Source organism: Bremia lactucae, linkage group LG1 (genome assembly GCF_004359215.1).
Source record: "Bremia lactucae strain SF5 linkage group LG1, whole genome shotgun sequence".
In the NCBI taxonomy this organism is placed as follows: Eukaryota; Oomycota; class Peronosporomycetes; order Peronosporales; family Peronosporaceae; genus Bremia; species Bremia lactucae.
Window position 1 is genome coordinate 1,746,012 of NC_090610.1, and position 24,595 is coordinate 1,770,606.

The window sequence follows — 24,595 nt, forward strand, 5'->3', positions numbered from 1 at the left end:
GGACTACAAAGTGCTACCAGGTGTAACGGGGCACTGCGACTTGTACTGTTTCAGTACAAGTCCACTTCACACTGCTTCAGATGTGAGTGGTGCCTCTCGTGACGTACACTGTACGTATAGAGGAAGACTTCTCTTAAGGCAAGTTAGCTTAAGAGTGTAAAATGAAAACTGTATTAATATAGTTAAGTGTCTTGTTAATCTATCTTTGTAAATGTTGTCTTAACTATAAACTAATACTAAACATGTAAATGAATTCTTATCTATCTTATCTCGTAACTCTCTTTGATTACTTCTACAGCTGATTAGTCTGCGGAATAAATAGACATAATGGTCTATACCTATTTATGGATAAGAATTCAGGACATTACTATTTAAAGTAATATCCTCCAAATATTATCTACCTTTTAGATAATATATTAATTAACAACCTTTTAGTGTTAATTTCATGTAACGATACACCCCGTTACAACTTAGCTACCTGTAATCTTACAATGAACGTAATGTACGTGAAGTAACCGAGCCGCCCCATCTTCATTGTAATCAGTGCGGGTTATCTAGTACTGTTAATAGGACTAGCGAAGGGTGCCCTGTTACACCTGGAAGCACTTCGTAGTCCGTTCAACGGCCAACGCACGTTTTATCCAACATGGACATGTTGGATGAAGAAGGAGAAAGCTTTCAAGACCCTCAAGAAGGCTTTCACGCAACGCGTGAAATATTCTTAGCGCAAGAAGATGGCAGACTCAAGTTTATTGAGCGCGATCCCCGTCTAACGAGGATGACAGCGCGCCTAGCAATAGGTGCATCTGTACAGTAAAAAAACATCTAGCTGGGACCAATACACGTTACAGGGAAAACAGTACGATAATGATATATTGTACTTGATTTGGATTACAAATTTGATGTCATCCTTGAATTACCATGGCTCATAAAGTACTAGCCATGTCTAAATTAGCAGCATCAATCCTATCTCTTGTTCATCAGATGGCCAACTGATGAACGTCTTGGAGCGTCCACAAGCGTGTGCATGCCCTACGAGTGCGATGGCGTCACTTGTGGATCAGTCGTTAGCATGACTGCACAACACATCAGTAAGAATACCCATCACACTGTGGAGTTAGATTCCGACGGCTGCGCACAAGCACAGGCATTGCTAAAGGTTCACTATTGTGACGTGGACATAGCTATTGACGGCTGTGCACAAGCACAGGCAGCGTCGAAGTTCGACCACCCGAATAAGTTGAGTGATACGAACAAGGATGCTAACTCACAGCATTAAGCACTTTAAGCGGTATTCTATGGGAGTGACTAGTCATGCCACAGGGACTTAGTAATGCCCCTGCGACTTGTAACAGATGTGTAGCTAATCTGTTAAAATCGGTGCGGGATTCCGAATCGAGTTTCTTATAATATCTTCGTTTAATGGAGAACCATGAATGGATAGTCGGACGTTAAAATATATCAGACCCACGTCCGAAAAATTCTTACACTGATGTGTAAGCACGAGTAGTATGCAAGGCCTAAGAAGTGTATGTTCGCTGCAATCGAATTACCACTTCTTGGGTGCATCGTGGGTAAACACGGTGTTCACCCGGATCCAAAAAAGATCAAGGCGATCACCGTTTGGCCTGTGCCAGTCGATCTAAAGTGACTTAGAATTTTCCTCAGCTTAGCGGCGTACCTGCACAAGTAGTCACCCAGTTATGCCGAAATGACAGTACATCTATCTTCTTTGTTGAAGAAAAATGTAAAGTGGTCATGTGACGCTGATTGTCAGCGTTCCTTTGAGGGTATCAAGCAAAGCTTGATGCAATCGCCAATCCTGGCGAGTGCGAACCAAGACCGACCAATTCATGTGGTCTGTGACGCCATCGATTTTTCAATCGGCTGTGAGTTATTGTGATATGACACAGACGGCGTAGAGCGCGACGTCTGTTATCAATCGCGTCATTTTCAACCAGCTGAACGCAACTATCTAGTGCATGACAAGAAACTCCTTGCCAAATAATACGCACTGGCTAAGATTGAGATCTATCTCTTGGGATATAGACCGTTCATTGTGTATACGGACCATGCGTCTTTACGCACGGTCGTAAACAGTCTACACCTCTCGCAAAAAAAGAATGGCGAGATGGTCTTTTTTTTCTTTGCGGAGTATAACTTCTCCGTGGAGTTTAAGCCAGGAAGACTCAACGTCGTCGCTGCTGTCCTTTCGCGCCGATCCGATGTCGAGCCGGCTGCGCAAGCGAATAGTGAGCATAAGACCACTGATACAACAATAAGTGTTCCGTCGTCAACATTACACGACGACGTTAGAAAAGCTCGTCAAGAAGATAAGGCTCTTTAAGGGTTAATGGATTACCTTAAAAATCCATCTTAACAATCCTTGAAAGGATTGTCGGAATTGTATCGATCCTAAGCAGATCGATACACAACACGCAATCGGCTACTGTATAACAAAGCCATTGCTGGCGACATACCTCGTGTCGTCATCCCCAACATAATGATTTGCGCTTACGCATCATGCATTAGTGCCACGATGCACCAATAAGTGGTCATCGTGGACGTGAGAAGACCCATCTCACGAAAAGTCGCGACTTCTGCTGGCCACGCCAGTATGAGTTTCGTCCACAAGTACATACTTGCTTGCGAAGTTTTTCAACGGGTGAAGCCCAGTGCTTCATCTCGTGCTCCGTTACAACCTCTGTCTGTTCCGGCAGAGTGTTAGCAGTCTGTTTCCATGAACTTGTCTTCGGATTCCCGACGGCGAATATAAGACGATGGTATTCTTGTTTTTGTTGATCGGTTCAGCAAAATGGTAAATCTTGCTCCAGTATCGGAGTCATCCACAGCTTAAGGCTGTGCTCTTGTCTTTGTTGACACGATAATTTAACTTCCATGGATTACCTTGCGAACTGGTGTCAGATCGAGACCCTAGATTCACGGCGGAATTTCTACAAGCTGGGTTCAAATCACTTGGAACAGTTGAAGATGCCTGCTTCTGATCATCCTGAAACAAATGGTCAGACAGAGCGGGCAAACCGTATTCTCGAAGAGATACTTCGTGGATACGTTCAACCTCTTCAGAGTTGGCGCGAGTTCTAATCGCTGGTAGAATTTGCCATCAACAAATCAGTCCATGCTTCTACAAAGCATACACCATTCTTCGTGTATAACTTACGCCATCCACGTATACCCACCCTATTTGAGAGTGACTCTTATTCAAAGGGGGGGACTCGCTCGAGCAAAGAATTTTTTAGCTCTTGCTCATCACGCGTCGAAGTTTCCAAAGACGCAAATGATGTCGATGTCGAAACAATCGACATCGAAGATGAGAAAATTCTCATGGCAGTGCGCACAAAGCGCACTGAAAAAAACAAAACAATTGAGTCAGCACAGGAATTTCTGCTGGCTCGAGAATCAGTAATCCGTTTCGTACAGGATTCCATTGCTAACGCAGTGGACCGTCAGAAACGGAACGCAGACAAACATAAAAAAAACGTTCTTTCATTTAAAATTAATGACCTCGAGTACTACTCTCTACGGTAAACTTACCTAAGCGTGTAGTCACTAATGTGGGTAGTAGTAAACTACTATCAAGTTTATTGGGCCATTCCGCGAACTACACCGCAGAGGCAGTGCGTACACAATAGAATTACCACGAAGGATGCGAAAGCATCCTACGTTTTTCGTTGGTCGACTCGGCCCGTACCATCAGAACGCGGTTTCTTCAGAGGACGGATCTGACTACCCTTTTTAGGAAACCCTAAAAGAATCAGATTCTCATCCTGAATCTGGAGATTCTTATGTCGGGTCCGAAGAGCCTCGAATCCGCGATGAGCTGACGACAGGTCATCACGGAGAGCGTGACACTCCGTTCGTACTCCAACATTGAGTACGCACTTTTCGAACGGTCTTCCAACCGTTCGATACGGTGAGCCTGCACCGTCTGTCCCAACGAGTGACGCTTACTGCGCTCGTGATCAAGACCCTCCTCCAATACATGGAAGAAGCGATCGAATTTGTCGATCTTCGACTCTAGATCCGACACATGGGTCAGATCTAATTTTCCCTGCTCCGCCACAACCATTGTTGGGTTCCCACGGTGGTCAACGTTTCCTTGCGGAACGTATCCAAAACCACCGTAATGTGAAGGGGCAGCGAATGTGTTATCTTGTTCGCTGGCGCGGTTATCCACCTTCACATGACAGCTGGGAGCCTCGTTCCCAGCTGATTGTTAATGTTGAAGGCCTCGTCCGTCAGTATGTCGAGTCCCATCCGATTAATCAGAAGGTTTATCGGAAAACACGCGCCCCTGGCACATGTAAATCCATTGCAAGACGTCAATCGCATCGCGCATCTCGATAGAGATGCGAGCCCTTCCCCAGGGCGAAGAGAGGGAATACTCATCCCCTTTCACTCGTTTCGTGTTGTCTACACAACACGGATAGGGATCACCCCACGTGAGACATGGAAGTCTTGCCTCACGAGACAGCCGATGCAATTTACATCTTGCACCGGTTGAAGTTCGTTCCTCAAACTTAACGAGAATCGCGTTAAGTCTTTGAAGCCAGGCTTCGCGTCCAATGTCTTTGACATTGCGAATGAACGCGCTCCAGGCTTGCATCAACGAGATTTTAGCCCGTTTGTTGTTGCCACTGTACCATCGATGCTTAAGAAAAGCATCGAGATAAAATCTTTCTCAGCGCGAAAGTTCTTCGCGCTGGGATCGCGCTGGGATCAAGGCCATGTAGCTTTATCGCAATAAAAAGGAGTGATTTATTGTGAGGACAAGTCTCTCCAGACAAGCTACTGACTAGCCGTTCGGGAAAAGCCTCGGCTTCAACTCAGGGGCAAGACGAGATATATTGTCGTCTGCACTCCCCTGCGTGGTACTCACTGGAGCAGGTGTACCACAAAGGCGACTGTTTCGCTCTTCCCGAGTCGGTCATCTCGTCCGACTCGCAATCATAGTCGACCGCCAAAGAGGGGCGAACTCACGTGGTGATTCACCACGTGAACCCGCAACATATATTGTTGCGGCAGAAGATGATACTACCAGGCGAAATGTCTGCCGCAAGAGACAATAATGCGGCGCCCGCGGCTGCATGTACCGCAGTCGAAGATTCCGCACGATTCGCTGACCGCATGGACTCGCTTACCATGCGATAGAATTGAAAATGATGGTTCTGACCAATCAACATTGTTTTTAATTAAGTGGTCTCATAGTGACCACTCTATTCAATGACAGTCTGAGTGATTGTCGTTTAAGGGAGGGGTGATGTAACGGGGTGTATCGTTTCATGATAATAACACTTAAAAGTTGTTAGTTAATATATTATCTTCAAGATAGATAATATTTGGAGAATATTACTTTACATAGTAATATTCGGAAAGCTTATCCATTGGCAAATATTATAGGCCATTATATTCACTTGCTCCGCTGTCCAGTCAGCACTGGACGCGTGCGAAGAGAGAGTTAAATAAGACTTCATTACATGTTTTGTATTAGTATATAACTAAGCTAATATTAAATAGATAGAAACAGAAGAGCTTAATTATATTAAATGCAGTTTACTGATAACCCTCTTTAACGCAAGTGTTTTAAAGAGAGTCTTTCTTTGTACGTATTAGTGTACGTGAAGTGACATGGCACCACTTGCACTGAAGCAGTACGAGTCGGCAGTGTCCCGTTACACCCATGCTGTCTTGAAGCGATGCATACGGGTCCCAACAGGTGACATGCTTCGTGTCTGTGTACTGCTTGAGAAAGCATGTGATGAGCAGAAGTCAACCTCAGCCAAAGCATTAATTATCAGTCAACGCACAACCTTTTTGAGCACAAGAATCTTTTATGGACAAATGTCGAAAAGAAAATTTCGAGCATGCATTAAAATTGACATCGAAACAGTATACATAGCTTTAATCCCTGTAGATGAAGTTTAAATCTCCATACTAATTTTGCCTGTTTAAATTGGCTTTAGTACCCCTCTACTGAAAAATCTTGTGAGCCCTGCAGCAACATTTTAACACTAACTATAGGCATTCCCTGCATTTATCTCATTCGAACAATGCTATTGTCTGGTGGTGTTTTGACGCCATTTGGGGATTTGGTCAGCATTAGTGGCTCAACCAGCCACTTCTTGCAGCAAGTAGAAGAGAACATTTTACGATTTGCTGATACTTATTAGAAGAAGGTATGAGATGCTGTTGTAGCATCAGCAACCTCAATTTTTGCGTGCCCTTCAAAGTGTTTTAGATGAAGATTTGATAGTTCAAACCCTGGCATTAGTTCACCGCTTGGCAGACCTACATGATCCACTCGCCAGAATCCTTCTGCCTTTGAATATGTGGAAAGGTCACTTCAAGAACCAATGCTAGCAAGGCATCATTGTAGTACGTGCAAAGAAATTGGTCACAATTCACGCACTTGTCCTCAATCCAGAACATAAACAATCTAAAACCCTTTTAAGATCTAACTAATAAGCACCTTAAGTAACCACAATAGACAATAAACATTTTTTCTAACTTTAAGGTGTCTTCAACTTCAATTTAAAAATGCAAATATAGAACTTACGAAGCTGTTGCGGAAGAAAGCTCCCGCGAAGCCAGGCGGGCATTTTCAAGGTCTTCCTCATTGGGCTGTAGTTGTAACGATTATTTGGGGTGAGGTACATTTACCAAAAAGCTGAGGTACATATACCGGCATTCTTTTTTAAATTACTTAAACATTGCACGATATACCACACAATGCAATTTTACGAAAGCAACTCGCCCCACCAAAGTTTTAGGCATTCTGCTTGGCTAAAATAACCCCGTTTGAAGCTGGGGTGGGTTTTGTCATGAAATGCTTATTAACTTATTAGAAGGGTCGAATGGGGCTGCTGACGAATATGGCCGCGTCTTTTCTTTTCTTAACAATGAATCGCTTCTCATTAGTGCAGCACGTAGGTGTGCCTATCTTTATTATTATTGTCATTAGCTGCTGTTTTAATTCCAAGTGGAAGACATAATTGCTTGTGACTTGCGAGGACGAGAATGCTCGCTGTGTCGACGGGTAGTGACAGACGCTTATCAGTACGCTTCGAGGTCATCGAATGCTAGCTCAGCGTGTGCCCTTTTAAATTCGGAACAGTTGGCTCTTGCGGCTTTGCAAGACGCAGTCATACTGTGGGACACAAGGGACTGGACGAGATATTAAGGGCTCAATGCAGGACCTGGTGTGGAGGAGGCTGCATTTGTTGCTTGTAAAGACCTCGATACAATTACGATGTGAAAGCTCGAGACGCTTGCGCCGCAGTGTCTGCACCATTCGAATTATACCTTTCAATATGTTGATAAGCATTTAACTTTGGTGATTCTTACTTTGCTCAAAAGCACTAGTCTGCTTATCCTTCCGATCAAAAGGCTTGTCAGAACATACCTTTTATTTGCCGTAATTTCAGGTTTTCCTATTAAATGGGACGTGCGCAGGCCGTTCAACGTAACATGAAGTGCTAACAGGTACCTTTTGCTAATACTAACAACCGTACTAGTCAACCTAGACTTATTACAGTGAAGGTGGGGTGCCTCGATTACTTCACGTGCAGAGGAAGGATACAAGTAGCTAAGGAATTTTAGCTACTAAAGGTCGATACTAAGGCTTAAGTATAAAGAAAAAGTAATTTGTTTATACATTGCGTTCTCTTGTAACGATCTTCTATCTATCGGCTCTTATATATAAATAACTAATTTTGTAAGTGCCTCTTTGCCCACCGCCTTATCGTGTCTTGTAACGATTGCCGGGTTGATTTAAACTTAAATAAATCAATCAATTAACTAATGTCTTATTGCGTCAGTATATTTGAATTGAGTTACGTTGGAACTTCAAGTCAAAATTAATATAAGATAATAATTTTGTACTTCTTTATTTATTTTCTTTTTTAGAAAATAAATTTGTAATGGGAGACAATAGTATTCACTCATCCTCTTGATAGTATTCGCTCACTCCTTAAGACCATTGACTTATATTCACATCAGTTGACGTTAGACGGAAATCAATATTCACTCACTTTTAACAACTACTACAACTCAACTAACTATCAAACAGTCCACTCAACTCACTACCACTCAATCCACTCAAAAGGTAAAAAAAGTCAGATTAGCTTTCTAAATTGCTAATAATCATCGAAAAAGTGCATTGCTTGACCATGTACTGCAGGGTTCGGATAGTATCATGCATGCCCAGTAATGATCTGGACAAGAGTAAGGCCAACAGGATCTACGCGACGTAATTTTTCCCAGTTTTTCCGCGTTGGAAATCACTTAAAGGCTCCTCTCCGACGTTGATATAGGAACTGCAATAGAAAGAGCCATAATGCGCGTACTTGCCTTGAAGGTCGCGCTTGGACTGCTCCACCCCAGATTATACACCCAACGTCACCACATGATATGTAGTACCATTCTATCGACTCTTCTGTGTGTGAACTATTCAATCCATATTCAATCCATTGAATCTGTGTTTGCGAAATGAATGCCCTACTTATCTGTATTATTGCGCAGTTTGTGGTGGTTAATAAGTTAAGCTCAAATTTAAGTGTGTTGTTGCCGAGGTGTTAAAATTGAGTCACCGCGCTTAATGGGTGAGTGGTACGGTGAGTGATGAAAAATAATCCTGATGAATTTTAGCCAATGAATTAGGGTGGGGGGTGAGTGAATACTATCAAGAGGGTGAGCGTATGATAATGGCTCTCATTATAGGAAATGATATTTATGTAACAGTGTACCCCGTTACACGAGGTGCCTAAATACTTTACGTACATAGACATGTAGTGGAAGGTTATAAGTAGATAAGAAGTCTTAGCTACTAAAGGTTAATACTTAAGTCTTTAGTATAGGGATAAAGTAGAAATTATTAATATATCAAGTTCCTAAGTAGCGATCTCTATGCAATGACTTTAACTTATTAATATCAATCGATGTATGGCGCCCCATCGTACCCACGTCCGAAAGGCTCTTACACTTATGCGTGAGCACAAGTTGTATGCAAATCTCAAAAGTGTATATTCGCTGCAAGGTAATTACCACTTCTTGGGTGACGGCAAAATCAAGAAAAGATCAAGGCGATCACCGATTGGCCTGTGCCAGTCGACGTAAAGGGACTTAGAGAGTTCCTCGGTTTAGCGGCGTACTTGCACAAGTACTCGCGCGATTATGCCGAAATGACAGTACATCTTAGTGCATCTGTCTTCTTTGTTTCAGAAAAATGTGAAGTGGTCATGGAACAATGATTGTCAGCGTTCTTTTGAGGGTATTAAGCAAAGCTTGATGCACTCGCCAATCCTGGAGATTGCGGACCAAGAAAGACCTTTTCATGTGGTCGGTGACGCCAGCGATTTTGCAATCGGCTGAGCGTTAATGCAATATGACACAGACGGCAAAAAGCGCGCCGTCTGTTATCAATTGCGTTAGCTTCAACCAGCTGAACGCAACTATCCAGTGCGTGACAAGGAACTCTTGCCTTGAATACGCACTGGCTAAGTTTAGGGTTTTTCGTCTGGAAAATAAACCTTTCATTGTATATGCGGACTACGCATCTTTACGCACGGCCGTAAACAGTCCACATGTAACGGGCTAAAGTTGCCCTTATGTTACATAGTCCCCGTTAAGTACATTTGGTAATCTTAAAAAATGGTAAATTACTGCAATAATAGTAATTAGACCCAACACTCGGGTGTGGTGCACATTTGTGACCAACCCTTGTGGATGTGATGCACATGGGTGCATTCACATTAGGAGGGATGACGCCCAGCGTCATCCATGATGACGGCTAGCGTCATCAGTTACGCGAGGTATCTATAAAGATACGCTCGCAATACATATTAAATGATATCTATAGAGATATCATTTTAATTGGTAAAAATAGGTATTTGTATTTAATTCTATTAAATATAAATCAGTCTGAAATTTACTACCTACTTGGTAAGTGCGCACGAGGAGACGGATTACCGCTCCCGTGACGTCACTTCACCAGAGTTCTTAGTGTGTTGGGTGAGGTCGCTTGCGCGCCCACCACAACTACCTCACTGCACGCAAGAGAAGCAGGTGCAAACCGCTTCCTCGCTGTGCTAGGGTGTGTGCTTAAGTAGAGCGTGGCCGCCGCATTACGAAGTACCCGCCTACAAAATGAAGCGAAGGTTGTCACTCGGTGTTGACAGTTGATGGTAGAGGGTGTAATGGGGCACACATCGGTTGGGAACCGTTGTTGTGGTACTTTTAATGAAAGGGTAATGTACCCTTTATCCAATTCTAAAATAGTTAATTACTTAAATCCCATTTATTATGGGTAACAAATGTGGTCGCCGCCAGATATATATTTGCGGCCAAAATCTATTTTTAAATTAGCTAGGGTAAGGTTTTGGATTAAATAATTAAATAAAGTGCATATCGCCTTTTGAGCTTACAGCGTTAGTGCCTTCCTAAGGCTTGCGCATTGATCTGTAAGAGATAGAAGCCTTTCTAAGATATATACACTAGTTGTCATTTGGTTCTACGAACTCCTGAATCATTAAGCTTCAATAGCTTGTACGACTCCCTGAGTTGTTAAACTCATTTGACCTATAGAACTAAGGGACTCTCTGCGTCTAAAAATCTTCCTTGGACTTTAGGAGCGAGGTAGCTTTGCCACATTCAGGGGTTCAGCTTCCTCATTGGCTGCATTTGTGAGGATGATTTGGGGTGGTGAGGTACGTTTACCAAAAAGCTGAGGTACTTAAACCGGCACCCTTTTAACTCCAACTTTTAAATTTTATCACTATTTTAACTGAAATTGTAATAAAAATCATGTTGCAGCGATTATTGACGCAAGAGAAGGTAGACGAGCGCCGGCTCGCAATGTTCTGCTCGAGTGGCCTAACATCGTATCGTCAATTACTACAACGCTCTACATGGGATACTGCCAATGCTGCTGACTTGTCGATTTGTGCGATAGAGGTACAGCCAACGTACAATTCGAGACATAATATAAAAAATATCGGCTCACTGCCGTAAGTGTAGGAATTAATGACAAAAATTTCAATACGACTAGCCCCGGCAAGTCGAACGGTGATTAAAATATATGATTCTTTATGGATGCAATGATGAAAGCATCATGTTTGCTAGGCTTTCGACCTCTTTTTAGAAAGTGCCAACTTTCCTCAATTCCTACGCACCGGACTGACTTGCATAGACCAAGCTTTAAATGGAGGATTGCACTGTCGAACACTATCAGAGGTAATCATGGCTAGCGATTGTGGTGCATAACTGACGGAATGAGTCTGTTTCCAGTTTGTCGGGTCAGCAGCAGTTGGTAAGAGTCAAATGGTCATGACACTTGCAGTCGTGTGTGCGATGGATTATCCAGATAGTGGGGTCATATTTTTTGATTCGGAGCACAATTTCAGTCCCAAACGGTCGGTTGAGTGAGTGACTGACTGACAAGTGGGTCATTAAAGTTTTATTTTGTGTTATGGCACAGTTTACTGCAGGTTGCGATTGCGCGTATCTCATGTACTCATCGTGACCAGAAAGCAGATATAAATGAGCTGGCTGCCGCTCTTATTAAGCGCATTCGAATCGTGAAAATTAAATCGATGACCGAATACGTTTCCAAGTATGACATCAGTAATCAATATCTTTGGCTAGTTCGAAACATTATTTCCAAATAACTTTTATACCGTCAGGCTGTATAGATTTAAGGAGATTGAAGTTGCAATGCATTTGCTTCACATCAAGCTCCTGATCACTGACTGTGTCACAGCCCTCTTCACAAAGGTTACAAGTAATTTATCATTTTCTGCAAAGTTAAGTTTAATTGTGTTTGTATCATACTAGGTCGACGGTCTAACTTACGCACAGCGGCAGCATCAGATGCTACGGATGGCAAGAGATTTAAAGCAAGTGCGACGCTTAATTTAAATGCTGCCGAATCTTATGGCATTTGGTTCTCTTCAGGTTATTTGCAGACACATACCAAGCGTTCGTAGTAGTTACAAATCGCGTAACTACAGTTGAAGGTAAAGGCCGTTTTTCGCGTGTTTGAAATCCTTCATTGCTTTAAAGTTTCACGTCGATTGATGTGAAAGGTGTCGATTATACAAATCCGCAACTTGGCGAGGAATGGGCGCACTGTGCTACTACAAGAGTAATCGAATTTCAATGTTTGCAACAGTACTTATTGTTGTTGAGCAAAAGTCACGTTTGCAGATAGTTATGGAGCAGCATTCTCATTATAAATCAATGACTATTGTCAAGTCATCCGTTGCAGGCTACGTTGTTCAGCCATTCACTATTAAGGTACATAGATATTTATTAATTGCCATTTATAATAAGGAGCTTCTCTGGATTGTAGGAAGGTGGCGTGCAAGCAATTGGGGAGGACAATCTACGACGAGAAAATTTCGACGAATTTGCTATTCATGACGACTTATTGAGCAATTTTGCAATGACCGCATTGCCCGCGAATAACCCCGCCTGCACTTTACTTTTAACTCAACTGAGTAACTTGGAGGAATCAGAATCGACTCAATTTATTAGCCCAGACATAGATGTTGAACACGAATCTAAATCGAATTCTCTAGTGCAAGAAATGGACTCGAGTAGCGTCGACATTGTGTCGGACACAAACTCTGAAACAGGAGACGATTCACTTTACTGGGATGAAGTCAAAGAAGAGTAGGCACACGCATAAAATCAATTGTTTTTTGAACAAAATTTGCCAAAACACATACTGAGAAGCAAGGAAGTGTGTATTTAGTCCAACGCAAATGCAGCAAATCGTGACACTTAAGCCTTAAGGGCATAGCGGCGCTTAGGGAAGTATGATTCCTTCTTTTGCTGCTTCAGGGTCTTGATCGCCTTGTCGTGCTTAGAAAGTCGACGACGAATTGCGCGTGTCTTCTTACGGCGCAAGTCCAGAGGAACGTGCTTTTTGCTTCCAAGGGCAGCACGAAGTTTGGCCTTCTGATTCTGATTGTGCACCGTTAAAACGCGGGCGATCGACTTGCGCACCACACGAATTTTGCTCAACTTCGAGGCGGCCCCACCAATGACTTTAGCCACGCGGAGCTGAGCTAGCTCCTGCTGGTAGTCATCAAGCTGACGAAGCAGCTCGGTCTTGCTTTTAGTGCGAAGCTCGTGTGCCTTGATTTGGACTGCACCAAGTAACACAGCATTGTTAGCACTTTATCATACAACATAGACTATCGCTCTTTAGACAACAGCAAGCAGTGATGCACGTTTAGATAGGTAGAATAAAATCTAGGGCAAGTCTTGCATCGTAGACACCGTGAAACGTCCAAAGACGTGTGAATCGAACTGCTTTATATCTTAACAAGCTCCGTCAGTGTCCTTCCCTGCCCATTCCAACTAGGTTGTGACGACATTGTTACTGATCTTATCTGAGCTATCATATGCCATTGCTGCTGTACGTCTCTGAGCTATCATGCATGAACAAAGTCAAGACTTACCCATCGCTTCCTGTTAAATGGTGTTAGCTTTAAACTTTTCCTTTGGAGCGTGCCTCGCTAAACAAATGACTGGTTGTCCAAAATTTGACTTCCAGGTAGTCATAAAGTTTAAATTTATCATGCCTACTTTTAAATTAAATTTTTACTGAATTAAGCCTAATTTTAGTTTTTATCAACGATTGAAAATAGTTATCTAAGCGATGGTGCAGATATTGATTAGAAATGCGTCCTGCAGCAATAATTATTTATTTTCGCCACATACAATGCAGATAATATTGGCTAACCATTGGCTATCGCGCCGCTTTTGCTTCAAAAAATGCTTGTCAAGTAATAAGATCCAACATTCTCTTGCTATGACAATTTTTAGTTGGGCTCACCCAGTTGCATCGCCATCTCACCAACGAACCGCTTCATCTTTTGATTAAATTCAGCAAATTAAACTGTTCCACCACGTCTGATTTAATCTTAAATCCTATTCAGGTGTGTGCATTCGCAAACGGTGACTAGTCTTTTTCGACGGATACCGAGTTTTAACCACAAAAGTACGGGCAACATACTGTAAGTTAGGGACAATTCAAGCGCAGCGGGGCCAAACATGATGTGCTCGCGCTTTCTCTCCGCCGCGACCAAGAACGCGTTGACACCTACCTCGCTTTATTCTTTATTTTCTGGTACGATTATAATCCTTGTGAATCCTCAATGCACCTATACATTACATTTTTTTTTCTCTTATCTTGCAGCGTCTCCGAACATCTCTGTCGCTGTTGTGCACGGCGCGCCATCGCATATCGATTGGTTAGCCGCCGAAACGACGCCTACGGTCATGGAATTGCTAAACCGCAATGCTAGGCGCCCAAAGAAGGTCAGTATGAGAAAAAGCATGATAGTGGTTCTTCATTGCTTATTCTGTTTATTGTTCTGCACCACTTTAGGCCAACCACGGCAAACGCCCATGTTCGCACTTTCGCCGCCGCCAGAAGCGACTCGGCGCCAAGAAGGCATAGAGGGGACAAGCGATTAACACATGTATAGACTGAGATCACGTTGACATACATCTACATTTTGTTATGACCTGCCCTATCCTATGCTACATTCGTCCAGTTTGTGTCATCAAGCTGACCGATTCTGTCGCTCATGCCTCCGGCATTGGATCGTCTTGAGCTTGATTCTGCTCCTCTTGCTGACGCTCGGTTTGCATCTGGCGGTACTGCTGCGTGACTGCCGCGCGGCGGCGGTCGTCCATGAGTTGTTGCTGCAATTGCAATTTGCGGACGTGCTCCCGCAAGTCATGGCAGCGTGGCACTTTACACTCATATTGGCGACATTGGCGCGCATGAAGCTGCAGCAGCGCCCATACGCGCCGACAGATCGTACAGCCGCCGTACGCTCGCTGCTTGCACTGCGCTCCATGACGCATTAGCTCCTTCATCTTTTCACAGTTGGACGAGCCGCAGTTACCGTCCGCACACGAGCTTGAGTGGACCAACAGCTGCATGTGCAACCGTACGTTCTTCGCACGCTGCTCGCGGAGACGACGCTGTTCTGGCGTAAGCGCTCCCGTGCCAGCTGCGCCTCCTGCTCCAGCAATGCTCCCGGCTCCAGCTGCCACTCCACCACTTGTCGGTACCATTTCTAATGGATGTTCGTGCTTTTCCTTCGCATAGCAAGCATCGCAAACGTCAAAGTCGGGACACGAGTGGCAGTGCCAGCGGTTTCCCGCCACAATATCGCGCGTGCAAGCATTGCACTCATATACATAAGCATTGGGGTTTGGATTGCCTAAGTGATACAATGCCATCATGGACGAGTGCTTGGCACGCCGTAGCTCGTCAAACTGGTAGTGATTCCCCTGACATAGACTTAAAAATGCCTGACGTGTGTCAAAAAACTCGCTATCATTAATCTCATCGGGGTCCGTGCACCGGTCTGGCAATGCGACAGTCTCCTGAGTTAGCACATTTAACCGCGTCACGAGCTTACTATGCAAAGCCGATGAACCTTGGACCGAAAGAAGTCGTAACTTTTGGTAGCACCCGTCACATAGCGCAGTTTGGACTACTTTCGGGCTAAGACCGTGCTCGGTTTTTACGTTGTGGTCTCGCCATAACAACCCTCGTACAACTGACGTGTTGCAGACACGGCAACATGGAATAAGTTTTACCACCAAAAAGTCGTCCTTCATTGGCTCAATAACCTCGCCGAGCTTGAGCATCAATGGATCCGAAAGCTTCCGGTCTGGAACATCCAACGACTTGACCGTGAGGACACGGCTACCCTCGTTTCCATCATCGCCTTCCTCCTCGTCATCGGAAATAATTTCCCCACAAGTCGCACTTTTTCGCCGCTTGGGCTTTTTTACTTTTGACTTTTTGTTCGCAGTCTTCTTGGTCTCCAAATTCTTGCGCTTGTGCGATTTATTGCCACGTTTGTTGACTACTAACTTCGGTTTCTCGGCGTCTAACTTCTCGATTAAGTCTTCTGCCAGGCCCACCCAGTAGTCACCTTCAAAATAAGGCAGTGCACACGGCGTATTATCGTTTCGCCAATAATCATCGTACATGTTGGTAATTTGCCACACAACTCCCTCTTCCTCTGCCTTGACCAACATATCCACATACCACGCGCGCAATCGATCCGACTTAGGCGTCTTCTGCGTTTCAGGATGGCAGTATAAAATATAATCATCGCCCTTTAGCGGTGGACACGCCCACAAATGCGCGGTGTGAAAGCCACGCATTTTGACAAAGTCAAAGTACGCAATAAGCAATTCATGATATACCTTTGTGCGAAGGTGAGGTGGGTTAAAATAATTCACAGAATCCAGATAGGAAATGTACACGCGGCGTGAATTGCATTCTGCCTCTTGTTCATCAAACTCGTGAACGTACATGCCAAAGAGTAATACTGACACACCGTCAATTTCCTGAAACATACAAATGCACTTCGACTTAAAGCGGTGCTCAGACGTGTACTTGTGGGTGTCTTTGTAGCGCTGAAACATTTTATCGCGCACCATCAGCTGCTTTTCAATGTTCGAAACCAGTCGCACAGTGAGGCCTTCGGCAGTCTCAACGTCTTTGACAGCACGCCGCGTCCATTTCGCCTCATCCTCACGCTCTGCTTGCAAGGACTTGCTTAGCCGGCGCTCCAAGAAATCCGATAGCTTCGTGCGCTGCAAATCCTTTGCACTAAACGCGTGTCGCCCAATCTTATATTTCTGTGGTTCACTCTTGCGAGCGTGTAGCAAACACTCAGGACACAGAAATTCGCTGCTAGGCGAGGTAGTGATAGAGTGAACCGTCCCCTTCGATCCCGACGACGAAGAGCTTTTCACGACTGTTGTAGTGACTGTAGTGGGCTTTGCATCGGACAAGGGAGGCGATGAAGATGCATTGCCGCTATCAGCAATTTGGCCACTTTCACTCTTGACTAATTGAGGCTTTTTTTCACTGTCAACTTTTCCATTAAATAAAGCACAAATCTGATGAACCCACCGCTCACATTTGTCACATTGCACCCAAGGTTCTTCGTGCACTTCGTCGTTCTTTTTACGCGCGAGCTGACCCTTCTGGTATTGGCGACCTTCATTGTGCATAATAATATCAGGCAGGTTGCCGTGGCACTGGTGGCAGCAGTGATATTTATTATCCGGTGAAGTGAAATAATAGCAATTCCGTCGAATGCGACTATTACATTCGCCGTTACAATACAAAACAGCGGGTTCAAACACCATTCGCTCGACACCACATAGCCGACACGAGCTCTCCTTGGCACGAGCTGCCTTTTCGACGACATCAATTTCGGCTGAAACCTTGCGTACTTCATTATTGAAATCTGCCAGCATGTCTTTGGCAAGGCTGTAGACATCCTGGTCCTCGCTGTTGTACTGCATTGCATTCTGAAATGTCGTACGTACATCGTAAGCAAATTCCTCGAGATGTTTATAAGCGCCCACTTCAAGTTTCTTTTTTACAGTTCCCAGATCCATTGGCTTGCGAATAATTTTAAAGTAATTTGGTATATTCAGAGCTACTGGATCCACGGGAGTATTAAATACCCAGCCAAACTTGTGCTCCATCATTCCTTTTAACATCGCTTCCAGCTTCTTCTTTAAATTTGCTGAGGAGACAGTAGCATTGTAGAAATTAATCAACGAGTCTACATGAGAAGCCAAATCTCCATTACTCAATTCGCTCAGCACAGACATTGGAACTTCTGACGAAGCAGGCGGTGCTGGAGTAACAGCCACTGCAGCACTTGAATTCGAATCGCCACCATTAGACGTAATGAGAGCTTTTGGTGTTCTAACGGCACCGGCCGGTAGTTGTAGACTTGTGCTGGCATCCATTCGACGATGCTCTGACATCATAGCATTTAGTGTCGAATTATTCATCGTTAGCGGATTATTATTTCCTTCTTCCTTAATAGCTGGCATATAAGGTTCAATTAACGCAATGCCTGAAGCATCCAGTTTTTTGGGGGGCTCGGCTTTCGTCGAACCTCCCGGTGGTGCCAATGCCTGAATCTTATCCGCTTCAATACTATCGTTGAAGTGACCTTGACCAATGTCGCGTCCTTGCTCTTGCATTAAATTCGTCGGCACCACAGATCGAGAGCCATTCATTGCTGTAATGTTTTGGGTTCTAATCGATTGCTGTGGGGCTGTTATCATGTCTAACGGCGCAGCCACCGATACAGGAGTTTCACTTACTTGAAGATCAATGGGCATTTCCAGAGGTTTTCCTGCACCTGAAAGACTGCTTTTAGATTTAGAAAAAACGTCATCATCCTCTCCCAATAAATCATCAGGCGATAACTTTGTTGACGTCGCAGGAGCGGCCGGCATCTGACATTGGATTGAGGTTTGTTGCTGTATTTGAGCTGGCATGGGAATCGGTTGCATGTCACTCGACACCTGATTAAAAGTACTTAGGGTCACCACAGCTGACGTTGCATTGCGCTCACTTATCACATGCTTGACAATATTTCGTTGACTTCGGCATTGTTTAAATTTCACGTCTAGTTGCTTGAGCATTACACGCTTGTCCTGAACTTGCGTTTCGTACTGAGTTTTGAGCATCGGGTCTTGCGTTGTATTTGATAAGTGTAAGAGTTGCCGACATTCGTTCATAATAGCATTCATACGTGCACGAATCTCTTCAACCCACTTTTCTAGCTTTACACAATGTGCCGTCAACTGCTCCAAGGAACGCCCACTCAGCTTTTGTTTGATAAGTTGAAATTGACGCTGGTCATCTGGCAGAAGGTTTGTAGGTGTGCCTGTAATATCAGACTTATGATTTCCTTGCAAAGTCATTGGAGTTCCTGATGGAGTATTAGCTTGCGCTGCTGACATTGATCGGTTGCCTCCATTCGGCAGTGCTGTCCCCATCCAACTCGTATTATTACCCATGTGAGTACCAGCCTGCCCCACATTCTGCTGTGGCTGCCGATACTCCAAAGCCGTTTCATTGCCATTGTTCTGGCCTTGCTTCAAATGCGCGGGCATGGCCAAAGGCATAGACGCTTGAGGTTGCTGTGATTGATGCAGCTGTTCTAATTGCAAAATATTCTGCTGCTGCTTCTTCAACGCGAGCATACGCTGTCGGCGCTGACTTGCCGCAAAAATCTGTTGCAACGCCCGATCTGCATCAAGCATCAAAGCCCCATTTTTCTCCTTGACTTCCACAGGATATCGAACGACCTGACATACGAGACACTTTGGATTTGCGCACTGCTGGAAGTGTGACAAAACGTACTTCGATGATATACAGTGATTGTAAGCGCACGCATTCGTCTGCCGACATATTCCCATATGTGCCCAAAGTCGCTTCATCTCGCCACAACTCGGTGTCGTCATGCAAGTGCCCTCTGGCGATTTGCACCACATTGCGTGGCGTAGTAACAATAAACGTTGTTGTTGCCGCTGCAAAACTTCTTTAGCTCCAGCAGTTTTAATGTCATCACGAACCATCAGCCGCAACTTGTTGTGATACTCCATCGTCTGATTCTTGTCCAATGCTGACGTTACCTGCTGGGCCTTAGCCTTGAATTGCCAAATGATCTGAGCTGATTTGTTGCGAACGGCCGAAGCTGGTGAGCTGGCGTTTAAAGTATTAGAGCCAGCCAAATCATTCCCATTTGTATTTGTGGCTTCTACTCCACTTTGCCCACTAGAAAGCGATACGCCGCTGCCATCCATAGATGAGTCCATTGCTGAGGAAGTAAATTGCAGTAGTTCATGAGCTTGAGATATTTTTGCCGAAACAGGTGTGTTCACAAGAGACGGTGAATTCTGAAGATCCGTCGGCATTTGATAGGACTGAGTAGAATGATTCTGTCTTGTTCCAATCGATGTAGTTGCCACTGCTTGCGCGCCGGGAAATGGGATTGGTGTGGCAGCATGCGTGGGGATTGCTGGCCGAGAAATTGCAGGAGAGGCATGCCTCGAAGTTCCAGACTGCCGCATAGCATTAGTAGCTCCAACGTTACGTTGGTGTGTCTGCGCACTCCGGACTATAGTGCGTAAACGAGACTGTAGCGTGCTAATATTTGCATATTCTTCACGCGAGAGAGCAATGCGATAGCACTCGTCTTCAAGACGATGTGCCATCTCGGGCAGCTTTTGAAGCCAATTGGTTGGAGCATTCGACCGCTGGTTTTGAAGAACCCTCATGATGTGATTAAGCATTTCCTTGCGTAGCGCCTGGTCTGCAGAAGACTGCCATGTCGGACGCATTGCAGTCGCAAGATTCCCAAAGTTTTGACTAGAAGCATGTGCTGCGTTCCCATTGTCTACATTTCTATTGCCCCCACTTATTTGCCTCTGCTTAGCCATTTGTGACGGAACCTGCCCAGCAGCAAGTATCTGTTGGTGCTTCTGCTGCGTAGCTTGTTGTTGTTGTTGTTGTTGTTGCTGTTGCGTCTGCTGACTAGTACTAGATTTCAAAGCCTGTTGATGCTGATGAGCTAAACGCTGGCGCTCAAGCATTGCTTGTTGCTGCTGATGTTGTAAATTAAGCTGACGCTGCTGGTGCACCATTTGCATATAGTGTTGCTGCTGTAGCTGTTGCTGAGGTATAAAATAATTTGCTTGTGGATTCATCATATTCATGGGCTGCATATTATTGTTAAACATTAAATTGGTTGCTTCGTTCATGGAATAATTAGTGCCATTCATCTCCATGCCCATACTGTTCGTATCCACATTGCTCGTACCCATATTATGCAATCCTGTATTGTTCATGTTCATGTTAAGGTCCATGCTACAATTAGTATTTCCCATGGCACCGCTTATCGACGTCGTGTTTATAAAATTCATCTCATCTAGACCAGTCGACGAAGATATAGACATACCAGTGCTAGTGAGCGACTCAGACGCTAAAGATGCCGGAAACGGGATCGCGTCAGCTGTTGACGTCATTGGCGCCGAGGTCATCATCATGCTACTGCTACTAAGGCCACTGCTTAAAGTCGTGGGCGAATTAAGTTCGTCCGGAAAATCAATGAGCCCAACTGTAGATGCAGAAGAGTTCCCGTCGAGCATCATCGATGAGTCCGTCATGAGGTTCATACCGCTGCTAAAGTCCAGACCGCCAGACAGGTCCATGACATTGCCACCACCACTCGAGTCGAATTGATTCATAAACCGATTGTCGCCTCCGTACATATTCACGCCAAAGTCTCCTACAAAGGCGTTTGAAGAGTCCATGCTATTCTGCAAAGTGGGGGCACAAGCGTTAGTGCTAGCATGCAGGCATTTTAACGCAAAGCACGGCGAATACGGGCGCATTATGTGTAACATTTCTTTCCTTACCTTGTAAAAAAACCAATTGTTTAGTTCTTACACCACAATAAGAGCTTTTCTTATCGCCGCGTCTACAGCGACGCCACGAGACGCACGCAAGTAGACACAGCGCAAAGTGTTCGGACGGAGCAAACGCCACGAGACGAGAGAGGATTGAAGCAGATCAAACAATCTCTCGATACTTAGAGGAGGAGTGCTCTAGCGCGTACACGTGCAAAGCGCGTCTCGCGTTCCTGGCTCTGTGCTGGAGCTATTCTTTTTCTCACTGCAGTCGGCTCGGTTTCAGACCGGGGGCAATAGATAGTTTTTTTTTTCACGTGGCTATTTGATGTATTTTACAGAATCACTGAATACATTTTTTTTCCTAAGCACGGGATATTTAAGATCGTCCCCTTAAGTCAAAGCAATTGGCATTTAGTGTGATATATTTGCCCGTGATTTCCATTTTACTGTGAGAATTGGAAGAGTTGTCTTTGTTATTGCGAAGATGGTAAACCGCATACTTACCAATGTTGGACCCTCAAGATACTGTCAGGATCAGGAGGGACAAAGGATGAGTCTATCATTAGACGATTGACCATCAGTACCGTTTTTATTCGATTGAGATGGCCGAGCATATCTCGCCGGGCGCATTATACTGCTCGGTGTACATTGAGCAACAAGATGTCACTTATAACAAATGAGTCCATACATGCCATGTAATTCGGCTAGAGTATTATGCACAGCAATTTGAATTTGCTGTGCAAATACTTCAGGTGTTCGACCAAAAACGCGTCACAAAATTTTAGCGCCCGCTGTCATTAGTCGTGGTATCCTTAAATGTGGTGACCGATTACGCTCACATACAGTCCTCCCTCTGATAATGTATTTTCCTAAAACTTGTAACCTCCGGTAACTTATTGGGTTTGACGTCCACCGTGGTCGTTCTATGGTCTCTAACTTTGTTTTTACTTAACTTCAATACCTAATAGCCTTTAATACCGTATATAAAAAGGCTAATAGCTAGCAGAGGGAGAACTGTATTAAAATAACATGTATTCATTAATATTGCAAATATACAGTAGCTAAAGGTCGGATCATCTGTCGTCATATTGTCATAATTGATCGTCGCATTGTCTGCAGCCACTGCTCCAGATGACAAACAGTGATACATTGAATGCAAACAGTAACTTTAAGCTTTTCAATGATAAGTCGAAAGCATGTTTGTAGCGTGAGCACCATCTGAGGGCGCCCCTAGACGGCAATGTAGATTCTTGCCTTCAGTGAAGGCAATAAGCCTTCAGTGAAGGCAATAAGCCTTTTAAAAGCACCAATAGCCTTTTTCGCTTCGTTGCTTTTATGGGAATCATGCTAACGTAACAGATTGAATTTCTGCGTAGAGACTTTCCAGATTCAACTTTTCCCCGATCTTCTGTATGATGCATTTGCGAGAGTCATCTTAACAATAATCGCGGAATCAGTGTCACAAAGTTAAAAATTCGTACGAACAATATCTCGGGAGTTAATAATTGCACTTTTTCGAGCTCACGAGCCAAATAAACACGTGGCTTAGTTTTAAGATACCAGATGTTTGGCTATCGAAGAAGCCTATTACTATCGAGCTTTATGAATCAACAGAATTGATAGCAAAGTGCCAAGCTAGCCGAAACTCCTTTATTTTTTACATAAACTTAGACATCGCGCAACTATCATCCTACATTTAAACCATTATGCGTATCTCGAAAAAGACATTAAACGTTGAGCACGGAGCTACATAGAATAAATTTTTGATATCTCGTTGGCCAGCATGTGTGGAACCTGATGGATAGGGTCGTATATATTCACGAATACTGAGTTCCTGGTCATGGATTAACTCCTTCAGACACCTAAGCAAAGGAGATACTCAAAACGCTAGAAAGTATCTGTTTATGAAGGGCGATTACGGATTTCTTAAAAAGTATTACTTTCGCGCAGACCAAGGGCCTCTTTCATCCGAGATTCGTTCTTCAAAATATGCACACCAGCAAAAGAAATGCAGGCCTGAAGGCAGATCTCACAGATCTGCGTATCTTCGTAAATCTGTCTTTCTAATAACGGCGAGGACAGCTTTACAAAGAAGCAATGTGCAGACCGTTAGAATTTCAGTGCGGAGCCTGTCACTCGCTAATGCGTAAATTAGTTCTCGATGAATTATACTATATTTGAGCTTTATTGCTCGCACTTCGTTGCGGCTGTCGGGAACTTTTTTAACGAGGCTTAGACCCATTAGAAAATTTTGTTTGGAAGCGAGCACGAAGTGCGAAATAGCAGCGCTTTCCCCGTATTAGTCAAATCTTGGTCAAGACCAATAAATACCGAAGGCCCTTCTGCGGCCAAGACTAGTCAAGTAACTTGAGTTTTTTATGTACATCGGACGATTAGTCTTAGTGGTGAAACTGCCAGAATGGGCTACTACTAAGCTAGGGTTAAGTGATCAAGTCTTTTTACGAATTACCGAGAATATTAGTACCGCGCGAAAAGGGCCATGATTACGCCATAAATTCCTGGCGCTGCTTCACCTGTACAGTGTAACACAACATCAAACCAAAGTGTGTTGTAACGGGCTAAAGTTGTCCTAATGTTACACAGTCCCAATTAAGTACACTTGGTGTACTTCAGGAGATGGTCAATTACTAAATTATAGTAATTAGACCCAACACTCGGGTGTGGTGCACATTTGTGACCAACCCTTGTGTATGTGATGCACATGGGTGCATTCACATTAGGAGGGATGACGGCTAGCGTCAACCGTTACGCGAGGTATCTATAAAGATACGCTCGCAATACATATTAAATGATATCTATAGAGATATCATTTTAATTTGTAGAAATAGGTATTTATATTTAGTGCGATTAAATACAAATCAGTCTGAAAACTACTACCTACTTGGTAAGTGCGCACGAGGAGACGGATTACCGCTCCCGTGACGACACTTAACCAAAGTACTTAGTGCGTTGGGTGAGGTCGCTAACGCGCCCACCACAACTACCTCACTGCACGCAAGAGAAGCTGGTTAAACCGCTTCCTCGCGTCCTATGGTGTGTATCTAAGTAGAGCGTGGCAGCATTACGACGTGCCCGCCTACACTTGGTAGCACTTGAAATCCTTCCCACGACCCGCATCGTGTACGTGAGGATGAGCCTCAATATTGATTGGGCTCATTTCCCCCACCTCTCCGAACATCATTGGGAGGTGGTAGGGCTAATGGCGCAGGGACTTGGTGAACAAGCCCTGGCCAGGCTCCTGGGTAGTCCTCCTGAGCAACATGTTGCTCAGTTGGAGCAG

The 24,595-nt window shown here is 44.3% G+C and overlaps 4 protein-coding genes across 4 annotated transcripts; 2 read left to right on the forward strand and 2 right to left on the reverse strand.

The window, feature by feature from the left end:
• The first annotated feature begins 10,671 nt into the window (after positions 1–10,671).
• On the forward strand, positions 10,672–12,807 carry CCR75_008143 (uncharacterized protein). Its single transcript, XM_067966197.1, has 11 exons — positions 10,672–10,724; positions 10,831–10,971; positions 11,035–11,250; positions 11,305–11,429; positions 11,495–11,629; positions 11,700–11,790; positions 11,851–11,912; positions 11,971–12,032; positions 12,102–12,160; positions 12,223–12,312; positions 12,368–12,807. The coding sequence occupies exons 4-11, from the start codon at positions 11,338–11,340 to the stop codon at positions 12,692–12,694; spliced, it is 918 nt and encodes a 305-aa protein (XP_067822771.1). The 5' UTR covers positions 10,672–10,724; positions 10,831–10,971; positions 11,035–11,250; positions 11,305–11,337; the 3' UTR covers positions 12,695–12,807.
• On the reverse strand, positions 12,802–13,488 carry CCR75_008142 (uncharacterized protein; the record flags this gene model as incomplete). Its single annotated transcript, XM_067966196.1, has 2 exons — positions 12,802–13,169; positions 13,485–13,488. The coding sequence occupies 2 exons, from the start codon at positions 13,486–13,488 to the stop codon at positions 12,802–12,804; spliced, it is 372 nt and encodes a 123-aa protein (XP_067822770.1).
• A 116-nt stretch (positions 13,489–13,604) lies between these two features.
• On the forward strand, positions 13,605–16,292 carry CCR75_008141 (uncharacterized protein). Its single transcript, XM_067966195.1, has 4 exons — positions 13,605–13,964; positions 14,048–14,155; positions 14,225–14,346; positions 14,417–16,292. Exons 2-4 carry the CDS (start codon positions 14,080–14,082, stop codon positions 14,486–14,488), a joined length of 270 nt encoding a protein of 89 aa, XP_067822773.1. The 5' UTR covers positions 13,605–13,964; positions 14,048–14,079; the 3' UTR covers positions 14,489–16,292.
• On the reverse strand, positions 14,617–21,276 carry CCR75_008140 (uncharacterized protein; the record flags this gene model as incomplete). Its single annotated transcript, XM_067966194.1, has 1 exon — positions 14,617–21,276. One exon carries the CDS (start codon positions 21,274–21,276, stop codon positions 14,617–14,619), a length of 6,660 nt encoding a protein of 2,219 aa, XP_067822772.1.
• Positions 21,277–24,595: the final 3,319 nt, after the last annotated feature.

Bases quoted from the DNA above. Each gene is read 5' to 3' on its own strand.
- CCR75_008141 (XM_067966195.1), top strand. From the start codon at position 14,080: ATGATGTGCTCGCGCTTTCTCTCCGCCGCGACCAAGAACGCGTTGACA. The intron at 14,156-14,224 runs GTACGATTATAA...CTTATCTTGCAG, and splicing joins GCTTTATTCTTTATTTTCTG to CGTCTCCGAACATCTCTGTC. The intron at 14,347-14,416 runs GTCAGTATGAGA...GCACCACTTTAG, and splicing joins ATGCTAGGCGCCCAAAGAAG to GCCAACCACGGCAAACGCCC.
- CCR75_008143 (XM_067966197.1), top strand. From the start codon at position 11,338: ATGGTCATGACACTTGCAGTCGTGTGTGCGATGGATTATCCAGATAGT. The intron at 11,430-11,494 runs GTCGGTTGAGTG...GTTATGGCACAG, and splicing joins CACAATTTCAGTCCCAAACG to TTTACTGCAGGTTGCGATTG. The intron at 11,630-11,699 runs GTATGACATCAG...TTATACCGTCAG, and splicing joins ATGACCGAATACGTTTCCAA to GCTGTATAGATTTAAGGAGA.